We start from the raw sequence: 11,809 nt of genomic DNA, 5'->3' as shown, positions 1-11,809 counted from the left end.
CCCCCCCCCCCCCCCCCCCCCCCCTGAAGGCGTCTGCAGTGCAACAATAAATAACACACATCCATTTATCTATCATTTCTCCTGCACAAAACAGTATCCGTATGCCTTGTTCTCTCGATTTAACACGTCAACTTTTAAATGATCATTTCACCATTCATCTTCTTCAGAGGCTGCAAGAAGACAGACAAAAGGGAAGTATAACATATGGAAAATAAAAATAAAGCTGTTCAAAAATAACCATACATGCTTGTTAGATGAGTGAATTCATTATCAGGAGCTTTGAAAAGTTATTTTTTTACCATCCTTCTCTGTTTAAGAGAGACGGAAGTCAGGAAATTGGAAGAATAAGTGAAGAAAAAAAGCTTTAAAAGCTGATACCAAGAGGGTAAACAGAACAAGAGACAAACATTCAGGAGGACAAAGGAATACAGACAGATGTAAAATATGCATGCTGTGGATGCTGCAGCGGAAAAAAAAGAGGGGAAGATACTGACTTAAAGTTCAAGGGAGATGACAGGGAGGTAAAGATGGTGAAGAGTAAAGAAAGGCGGAGGGGGAAGTGAGCAGAATGGGGAAACTCAACATTAATTCCCTCGTACGTTTTTGGACTGAATCCTTCCTTTCTCTATTGAGGCGATTTGAGTTTCTATATGTTGAAATGGAATTGATGCACAGCTCAAACCTCCGTTTGATTGTTTGCAGGTAGAAATACGATATTGTTAAAGAACAATGACACCCAAAATGGCAAATGGCACTTAGACCTCTGGTGAAAAGCTGCTTCAGTAATGAAATATTCAGGACAAACAAATCATACAAGAGGAAGACACATATTGCTAAATTAGCTGTCTCAAAATCACCAGAGCCTATTGTTATGTTTTATTAGCTTTTTGAATGTTTTATCTTCATGCACTTTATACAAAAAAACATCAATAAATCAAAATCTACCAAATCAGACTCAAACAGCTACAAAATTCATAACGTTATACAATTGAGTATCCCAACTTTAACAATTTCCGTTAAGTGTTTTTGTTGTGTTGCTTTTTCTCCTTTTTTTTTCCTTTAGGTGACTGAGGATAGCAGACTGTAATCAGGCTGCTCTGCCTACCTCACTCTCCCTTTGCCTCATCGCAACCTTTTCTGTCTGTGCAGTAATTTACCTCGCTGTGGCATGAGAAGTCATGATTGTTTATATTCAAGGAGGCAGCATCTTGAGCACGCAGGGCTCTGATTGTTTACCCATCCTGCATGTGCCATCGAGGTTGTTCTCTCTCCCCCCCCACTGTTCCTCTGTCTCCTCTCTGTCCCTTTCCAGCCAGACTGGCTGTCGAGTATCACCCCCTGGCCCACTTGTAGTCACAAACCAATTCCACCAAAGACAAATTAAACTTAATGCCATGTAACAAACTCAGCGGGCCGCTGTGCACTGTCAGGCATTGTGTTAGCCTGCGGAGCGACGGGGCTTGTGTGCACTTTTTTTTTTTTTTTTTTTTTTAAATCGGTATGGAAATTGTGAGTCGACATGGAACCGGATGCTTCGCATATTTGGAGAGGTCGGAGTTAGACGTTTAAAACTGAGATAGTAAAACATTTGCAATTACAACTGATGAATTATGTCAACTGCGTGGCCGTCGGAGTTTGTGTTCAATCTTATTTAAGAGGACTTTAAGAAATACAGCAGGTGATTGAGTTGTAACAGCTTGAAAAGCAAATGTGTCTGCAGGCCTATGAGAGAAAAATAAAAAAAAGCTAACCATTGCTTGAGTCGAAGAAGAGCTATCCGCCCCTCAAATTAATACCTGGCAAGAAGAGTGAAAACAGAGCTGTATCAGTTGCTAATAGAATGTTGAGTGTCACTGAAACACTCAGCCCCTATAGAAATGTATGAAGAAATCAGAGCAATAGAAAAGGCTTTTCACATTTCTCATGATAAATATTGACAAATATGTGCATTTCAACCATTTTCTCGAATAGTTACTCATTCAAAACAGCCAATCCTGTACATATCCACACGGTGAACAGTGAACCGTCACACGTCAAGTAAAAGAAACCCACTGCTCTCGTACTCGGAGCTGGATTAGATATGCACTCCCTACTCTGCTGTCTGGGATCATGGGGGTAAGTTAATGAAGCTCCGCTGGGGCTTTTCCATGTGAAAAGCTCCAGTGACAGCGCTGACATTGTCCTCCTTTTAAACGCGAGTCCCATTGTTAATAAGCATCCTATCACTCAATTAGGCACGCTCGCAGACACTAAATACATACTACACGGGGACATAAACAACGAATGCACACACCTCGCAAAACACACACAAACTGAACACATCTTTCCTTTTGTTTTTAAAACCAAGCATCACTTGAGTATAATAGACACTGTTACAGTTTCATATTGTATGGGGTGGTGGGGGGGGGGGGGGGAGGATGGTTGTTATTATGCATGACATAACACATATGGTAATTCTGGTAAATGCCATGTAATGGAAATGGTGAGGGAATATGATCCAGGTCTTGATGCGAAAGCACAAACACAATTAGCAAAACCCCCCAATAAATAGAGGTTTAACATTTAACGATCAAAATTAATTATTCAATTCAATTCAATTTTATTATTTAATTATGTTTTGAACTAATACATTCAGGACGAGAACTTCTCTTGGATGCTCAGTGCGCTTCTGTTTGAGTCACTTCCCAGCCTTTTTTGTCCCAGTGTCCTTGTTCCAGACTTATCGGTATTCAGTGTGTGAACGAACATGCTGCTCGCTGTATGGGCTCTCTGAGTATACAGAACAGCTCCAGACAGATGGAGATGCAGAAAATAAAAATAAAAAGGATAAATCAATGGGATCCCTTCGATATATTGTCGATAAGTTACATCGACAAAGTGAAACGCAATATATTCTGAGGGCCAGTGGAGAATTAGATTAAAAAAAGACAACATAGAAAGATTGATATGTCCCAAACGTGTTAGATGAGGTTTTCCAGCGAGCGGGAAAAAGAAATAAAATATTTAGATGCACAGGGGATATTTATTTTTGAAGAGACAGATTTTGACGAACATTACAGTGTACACGAAGGCGCATTAAAGTTAGCAGGGTGTACACTGGGAAGGCTGCAAGCAGCAGGTATCAAAGGAAGCTAATATTCAGAGGGCTAAAGTTAAAGTGCACCGTGATAGCCAGAATGGCTCTCATCTGAGAAGAGAAGATTAAAATCAGTGGGATATCACAGCAAGGCAATATGAAGTAAAAATGAGAGGAAATCGCTCTCCCTCCCTCCCTCTCACAGACACAGATGCACACGCACGTAATATAGTCTCCTACAACAAACCAATTACATGTCATTAATATTTAAGAGACTAATTTCCATTCATATGTGATATATTAAAAATGTGCTGGGATGAGCAAGGAAAAGGGCTGACCCTGAGATATTCACAGTGGGCTGATTGCCCCAAACAGACAGTAATGAACATCAGGCTGTTTTGTGTTTTAGTGAGACAAATGTCTCCAGCCTGTGCCAGCAATGAATGCCCTATCTTCTAAAATGAGGGAAATGGTACCATTTGAGGCCTTTCTTCTCCAAAATGTGATAATATCCGCTTTGGTTTGCTTCAAAGTAATAACGGGCATTTAATCCGGAATGCATGATTTGCTGGTGTGAGGAAAGGTCTCGGGTCATTCTAAACAATTCACCGAAGGGAAACATCTCTCCACTCACAGACACTGATGACAGTTTAGAAAATGAGCATGTGGTAAAAATGCCAATTGTGATCTTGTTTGTGGGACACTGCAGCTGTTAAACAATGAGCCTGAGAGAGAGAGTGTTTTTTTTTTTTTTTTGTAACTAGGCTGCTGGCCCTGACACCAGATGGACATTCGCACGTCCAAAGAGATGATTCCAGAAGCAAGCAGAGGAAAAGGAGATAAGAGAAGAGAAAGGGAGCGATGGCAGGAGAAGAGAAGCCGAGGATAAAGACGCAGAGGAAGCTGCCTTGGCGAAAGCACCATCCTCTCAATTAACAGCATCCGTAACAAACAGCCCTGCTCTCCAGGGAAACATGGCAAACCATCGAGCCTGACTCCCCAACACTTTGACATAGAACGTATCAAAAGCTTATCGTTGTACACAGGCTATTAATACAAGGCTAGACTAGTCCACAGTGGGCTGCAGTGTCTTGAGTTAAGCTTAAACTCATTAGACAAAAGCCTTTATTACATTGTGACTATCTGAGAAGGCAGAGCTCCAACAGCAGTCTGGGGACAGTGTGTGTTTTTCAAGAGCAACAAGCTTTACAAAGGTTTCTATCAACAAGACGTATTGTTAGCGAATGAATACAGCTTAATAGGATTAAAATATTTTGAGTGACACTTATAGTGTCTACAATTGCTACTGTGTTCCGTGAGCCAAAACTTGTATCCATAGACTCGTATTGAACATACACCGCAGGGCCCCAGAGCACAGTGTGTGCTGGTCGGCAACAGTTTTCTTGCCTGGCTGAGAGGTTGCCGAGTGTCATGTGGGGTGGCTGACCATGCGTGAGTGTGTTTGATCCGGTGGCCGGGTCAGCCCTGATGTTAACAGAGTTATTAGGGGACTTATTAGGGAGAGTCAGAGAGCCAGCTAAACCCCCCACTGATTCCATCATTACTGCCATTGTGGCAGGGTCATTACCGCCCTGCTGCTGGAGCTTTGTAGCAAGGATTGAGAATATGCTGGTGTGCACAGCACATTGGCTCAGTGGGAAGAGGATGTGTGTGTGTGGAGTTGTAGGGACAGAGGTAAAGGAAAATGGGTGTCAAGAGTGAGGAGAACTCCTGAGGGATTTGAATCCCATGTGATGAGGGGTTGGGTGACTGCAGCCATCACATGTAGTAAGGTTTTAACCAAGATACCTGTCCAGGGCTGACCTTTACAAGCACAAGTATGATATCTTTTTTTATTTTTTACAGAACATGATGGTGAAGTAACAAAATAAAATAAATGGCTTAAAGTTCAAATCAAACTGTTACAAACTGCACATGTTGTAATTTAGACGTCAGTAAAACATGGTGTGCAAAAATCTGCTTAAACTTCTCCAGGCAAAGAACTCCCTTGATATTCACTACAACATTATTTGATGCCTCTCTTTTCCTTTCTTTCTCTCAAGCGGTTTTGAAATTGATTTCCAAAAGGTGCTGTTTGGTTTGGTAACACGTTTCCCCGTCCCCTCCGGCCTTATTCGCATGTTCATTAGTTGCCTCGCCATCATTAACACGGAGGCATGCTGGGAAAGAAAGTCCCAATGACCCTGCTCGCAGGGGTGGCATGCATCCTCTGATTCCTCCTTCAGAGTGCACATACATCTTCATTAGGCCTCTGTCTCTCCCTGCAGAAGTATGGCTGTCATTGACTTTCAAACCATGAAGTGTACCAACAACCCCCTTGATGAAACCTTAAAGATTCTATAATATATTCATGTTTACAACATGACTGCAACCCCGAAATAGATGCATGCACCTCATAGCATAATCATTTGTAGAGGTTTAATATTCACAAATTATTGTCTAGGTTATTCTATAGCGAAACATACAGTATACTCAGGGATTTCAGTTGTTGGTGAGTTACCTCCCTTCTTTCACGGTGTTGTTTCTGCTGAGAAGCCTAGACATCGCCATTACAAAGTGGCATATGCCCTTTGTCCATCAGCAATTGGTGCGTGCAATGGAGGAAACATTTTGGAAGAAAGGGGGTGTGAAGTTTGCCAACATCAATCTTGTTTCAAATTGAACTGCAAAGTTCCAGCTGAATGAATTGCCTTTCAAATGCAGCAGGCCATGGCTACACACATTCAATCCCGAAGTGAATCTGATTTGATCCCAAGAGCCATACAAAGGCACAACCCACTGATTGATAAAGCGCACTGAGGGGAGATGAGGGTAAAAGAAGAAAAAGGGAGCGCCAAGTCAATGGAGAAGAGCATAAAGAAAAAAGAAATAAGCCGATACAGTCAAGCGAAGGCAGAGAAGAGGAGAAAGGACAAAGAAAAGAAAGCAAAAGGGTAAAAACTGTTTTTATGGAAATGAAATAACTCGATGACGTCGCCACGTTGATATATAGGGTCTATTTAATGTCCCGTATATAAGTTCAAAAAATGGGAAAACCCATGGTGGTGAGGGAGAGCAGATAGAGATGTGTGTCTTTGATAACAGATCGCTCAGCTCTATGTGTGGGTGGTAACAATTTTCCGATCACAAAGCACTTGATGGTGCCAAAGGTGGAATACCTGCCTTGACATCAGCGACTGAGGTGGAGCTTTAAGTGCAACACATTTTCATCTCACAGGAGAAGGCTGCTATATTTCCCCACGCGAGAACAGGATGCAGCAAAGGAATACAGAGAGTAATACAATTACAAAGAGGATTAATGCTCACTGCATAGAGGCTATAGAACCACGTTCAAGCTCAAAAACAAGATTTATCACCGAGTTGCTCTGTAAATTAACAAAAAGCTTTATTGTAATTTTTACTGCAACAGAGTTTTATTAGCTTAAACTGGAAGGATGAATCACAGTGGCTGTGTTGATATATCAGCACAGCAACATAATTACTTATTGTATATATGTGAAAATAATTAAACCGCTTCTTGTAAATTCCTATTTCATTCTGCAGAGCTGTATTACCGTTGGCTACAAACAAGCGGCTACAATGGACAGTGATTTAGATTGCAAGTTTAATTCGTTATTTTATTTTTTTTTAAACACGTGGTTGCCTGTGCTGACCCGAAGTGAGTTCCACATTGATGTCCCCATTATACCTTAATCTGCGGCCTTCAGACCTAATAACTGACATATGTGTTGAATTGAACGGGCCAAAGAACCATCACATTGTAAATTACAAAAGAAAAAAAGTAACTTTTTAGAAGATTGAAGCAGAGGTTGAAATCCCTCCTGACTATCATTTCCTTTTCTTGGAAAAACTCATTAAACAGTGGGACTCATAAAAGCAGCAGGGGAGATGACAGTCTTGCATTCTCGGTTGTTTTAGAGGCCTCTGAGTGTAATAAGCATCTGAAAATTGGGGGCTGTTAAAGTGATTCTTTTTTTCTTTTTTTTCTTTTACTGCTAAAGTGTTGTTCTTCAACAATGCAAGTAACAAGCAAGAATCCCAAGGAACGTGGAGTTAACAGACGCCTCTTTCACCAATTTCTGAGGGCTGCTCTGCAGGGAAGGCATTTACACCTGCTTGCCTCATCTTTCACGATACACTAGTCCCCCGAAGTGTGCTTTACTTATAAATATCCACGACGAAGATGTGGCAAAGATGAAAGTACCACAAGGCAGCGTAGTAAAATACAACAACAAACGTGTACTGAAGGTATGTGAGTGTGTGTGTGTGTGTGTGTGTGTGTGTGTGTGTGTGTGTGTGTGTGTGTGTTATTAAAAAACAGGGGCAATACCGCAGACAAATGAAGTCGGTTTTCAGAAGTGACACGTTTGTCAAATCAGCAGAAAGAATTTATGGTCCGTGGCCACAATAAGAGGTTACAATGAGAGTACAAGACCTCAGGAATTAATCTTGCAAGACTCCGTCTCTCCACCTGATCCTCCGAAACCGCTTTAAACTACATCCAATACCAGTTAACCAATTTGACTTGAGATGAAGGAATACTCACTTCCCAAATAGGTCAGATTCAAAACGGAAATAAAGCGGGGATCTTTCTGACAAAGCGTTTCATGTTCAAGCACACTTATTGTTGCACATCCTCAGATGGCATCCATTTGAAAGACGATACTGCATGAATCATGTAACAGAGGAAAGAGGAAAAACAAATGAACTATCTCATTTTGGGAAGATTCCATCTAGCACCTTTTTTTTTACAGTGCCATCTACATCAAAGGCCTACTCATCGGCTTTCAACTTCGCTGACGGGGGGGGGGGGGGGGATATCAAACATTAAACAGCATTTTTCATTCATGAGCAAATCATGTTCTCTTTTAACAATAGAGGGAAAAAGAGCTGATTCAGTGAAGTCGCTGCAGGGGTAATTGATAGGGATCCAGCAAAGGTAACTCCCAGGGGAAATGCTGGATCATGAATTCCTACCCTGCCAACGGGAACACGGACTATCTATAGTGCCTTTTTTTTTTTTTTAAAAAGCCCAGTGGGTGAGAAAGTGAATTTAATAAAGAGTCTAAGAGGACATTTAAAGCTGAATTAAAGTCATGTGTCTGTGGACCTCCGAATGGAAAGTTGTATTTAATCTTAAGAATCTATTTCAAAATGTATTTTTATAGCAGGTGTGCTCTGCAAACATGCTGCTTTGCTGCTTAACCAACTATGAATATTAAATGCATTTCCCCTCAATAACAAAATCGAATAGAAGAGCAAAAAGTAAAACAATTAATTAGGTATTGCAAAGGTTTCATGAAGGTCTGACTCAGTCACTTCAGAAACGACACATGTTGAAATATAAAATGTCTCGCAGATATCCTCCGGGGAGAGAAGAGAGGCTCATCCCTGCAACTTCATTAAGCCTCGCAACAACCCAAAGTCTACTTCCATCTGTATTATTCCGGAAAATCACTTTGCGGCAGCTGAGGCAGAAATGCTATTTATTTCACAGAACAAAAAAGAGTCAAGTCTAGTTTGTAGACCTGGAGGCTGTGAGAAAGACGGAGAAAGAAGCTGCTGGCGGGCTTGACTGGTGTCCAAACAGACGGCGGGGATATGGGAAAAGTTGGTGGATTCTGTATAGTTATGTCCACACACCCTGACAGAGCTCAGATTTGACTGTTCTGCGCTTGACAGGGCTCTGACTTCTCCCCTCCTACTGCTGCCAGAATTAGAGGGGTGTGCTATACACATGTACACACACTGTCAAAGAAGTGGAAAACACTCAAATTGCCATGGGAGGAATACATCAAGTGCCTTCACACACACCGTCTTTTCCATGCAAAAACAAACTTGCTCTGTACTGCCTTTGTTGTTCATCAGCAAGTTAGGTAGCCTGGTTGTGTATCTGAGAAACAAACTGGCCGGGACAAGAAAACTCCCAGAGCTTCCTTCACAAAAAGCCTCCCATCTTCCCCGATGGTAGATTGGCCTACTGGACTGGAAAAGGCAAGAAGCAAACCAAGCATAACTTCCCTCGGTTCACACATATGAGTACCAGTTCAAGTTTGTGCATGTCCACGTGCACACACAAGAACACTGATCTGAATCTACTCCAACAAAGAACACATTCAATGTGCAGCGACATCGCATTCTATCTTTCTCAAAGACACAAAAACATAAAAAAACACTGCAGCAAAAGCATCAGGATGGGTAATTGGCTCAGATGTTTGACTTGAGAGCATGAATAGATGGTTTTAAATGCAGTGGGAAAAGTGCTTGGTTTAAAGATAATTACCATTTCAGAGAGAAAAAATGGCTTCCTAAAGTGTCAGAAGATGAAAGTGGCTTGGCATCTCTTGCCCGAGAGGCTAAATGAAGCATGTGTGTAGATTAATTAAGGAAAGAGTGAAGAGAGATGACGCCTCCTTACCTTTGCTCTGCGAGGAGAAGCAGAGGGAGAGCTGAGCAAATAGGTCAGGATTCTCAAACTTCTCTTCTTTGACTTTGATCCAGAAGCAATTCTCTGCCATTTCCTGAGGCACTATCTGCAATGACACAAGGATTCCATTATCACCACAATCAGAGACCGCCATTCCACCAACCTGCCACTCAAAAAGTTCTTCTCACTTGAGATGGGGTTTGTGTGCGTTTTTTTTTTTTTTCTTTTTCTGTGTGGACGCACACATGTCCTTTCGTGTGCATCCGTAGCAAGCACAACAAACAAAAAGGACCAAAAGAGGAGCCTGCAGGGTTAAAGACACTCTTACGTGGGAGGACAAATCGCAGGGGTATGACCGCGTCAAAATGATAACGTGTGGATAGACCCTGACTGATTTATTCACATCAAAGCACTTGATGACCTCCCTGAAATGAATGAAGTATGTGAATTTCAGTTTGCAGCACAAAACATCAGCAAATCTGTTTATACACTCCTCCTACCTAGACAGCAAAGCCTCTAAGCAGAGCACCTACACACACACACACACACACACACAGCGAGGTGGTAGCAGGCCACAGGGATCCCTTCACACCCCCGATCTTTCATTCCCTCCACACCGGACGAGAGTAGGAGCGCACAGAAATATTCAGACGTAAACAAACCCATCTGACATGCTGCAGTTATTACTACTGGAGCTAATAATGTGTGTGACACTACAATCTGCTGTACATCGTGTTTAGTGCTACGGTGAGAGCTCTTAACAAGGGCCTTGACTAGCTGTTGGCCTGCTGCACTGTTGCCGTTAACCTCCATAAAACCACAGTAATTACAGACGGGAAGAGTTCCCGCTGAAGCTGGGCAATCATTCCCAAGTCCATGTGAAAATGTTGTCGAGCAATGATGCAGAATCCTACAGTGCTATAATAGGTGCGCTAATGGGAGGCTTATGCAACTTTCAACATGAGCTGGTGTTGGTGTTGAGTGTAGATGACCTCCGTCCACATATGTTCTCTCATACCACCCACTCAAGTCATAAAGGGCATGTGTAAATTAGTCGATCTTTCAATTAGGCTGTAAGAGCCTAATTCAGATGAAGTGGTGAAACACTATAGTGTGATGTAGCAAAACATTCAATAATGTGATGTTTCAGATTTTACATTCAAACATTACCACCACCATTAATCCTACGACTACTACTACTATATATGATTATATAATATATATATAATAACAATAATGATTATTATTAATGCAGCATATCTAGCCACAGCTAGTCCCAATCGTTAAAGTCAGCAGTAATTCCCTTATATATTTAAAATACATTATAATATGTTTCTGGTCTACAAAACTGTAAAAGGCCGGACACAAAATTATTAAATTCAAAATACGTAAAAGGTATATTTGTATTCAGTTATTGAAGACTTGTATTTGCCATTCACTCAGGTACAAGGGCATTGGAAATCATGTGCGCATCCTTCAGTCAAGTAAATACTGAATTACAGACTTGCTACAAAATATGTAATATAAAGCTGTTCTCAATCTACTTTATTTACAGTTGTGTGTCGCTATAATCTACATCCTTCTATGTATAAGCTGTCTCTCAACTACAACGAGTGGAAAACAAAATCCAGCGAGGTGATTTCCACATCCAACATGAAATGCTGGTGACGAGCAATACAGGGAACAGTGTAGGTGGGAAAACAAGAACGGAATTAAAACATGCTGCTAAATGGGTGATTAATTAGTGATTTTAGTATGAACTGTGAATAAGGTAAAATAACATAAAAAGAAGCACTAAATAAATATATATTCACCTCTACATTTGACCTTACTCAACTCGTTCAAGGGCCAGCTAATTACTCAGAGATTCAACAGAATAAGTCTAATAATAAGTTTATTATCATGCCGTTAAGCACGGTTACAGATTTATTTAATTATCAGAGCAAGAAATATGTTTTGCCTGCTGTATTTTCCGCCTGTATTTGCCTTACTGGAAAAACAACAACTGCCAGACAAGAAACCAAGAAATGCCATTAGCTTCATCCTGCTAAATCCTGATACCATCACGCTCATATCAGTTGTGGTCTTCAACGTGAGTGTCACCTTTCTAACAAGGGAACAGGATCATTGCACAAGCTGACAAAGCCATGGCGTGCAAGGATTGCCTGTTGCTACAGACGGCAAGAAAGAGACATCACCGGCTTGAAAGAAGATATCTGCAGACTCTGAACTGCAGAAGAAAGACTCTTTGGCGATAAGTTTTATCAACAGGGCAGCTGCAAAGG

The 11,809-nt window shown here is 41.3% G+C and overlaps 1 protein-coding gene across 1 annotated transcript in view; it reads right to left on the bottom strand.

Annotated features, from left to right (window-relative positions):
- diaph2 (diaphanous-related formin 2) overlaps positions 1-11,809 on the bottom strand; it is a 375,865-nt gene that overhangs the window by 212,436 nt on the left and 151,620 nt on the right. The window contains exon 19 of the mRNA XM_031862465.1: positions 9,516-9,630. Within this exon, the coding sequence (XP_031718325.1) occupies positions 9,516-9,630 (115 nt within the window). The remainder of the gene's footprint in view (positions 1-9,515; positions 9,631-11,809) is intronic.

Source organism: Anarrhichthys ocellatus, unplaced genomic scaffold, assembly GCF_004355925.1.
Source record: "Anarrhichthys ocellatus isolate YVR2014 unplaced genomic scaffold, GSC_Weel_1.0 scaffold27, whole genome shotgun sequence".
Classification (NCBI taxonomy): domain Eukaryota; kingdom Metazoa; phylum Chordata; class Actinopteri; order Perciformes; family Anarhichadidae; genus Anarrhichthys; species Anarrhichthys ocellatus.
Note: the sequence above shows the minus strand (reverse complement) of the source record. Positions and strands in the feature narration are given on the sequence as shown.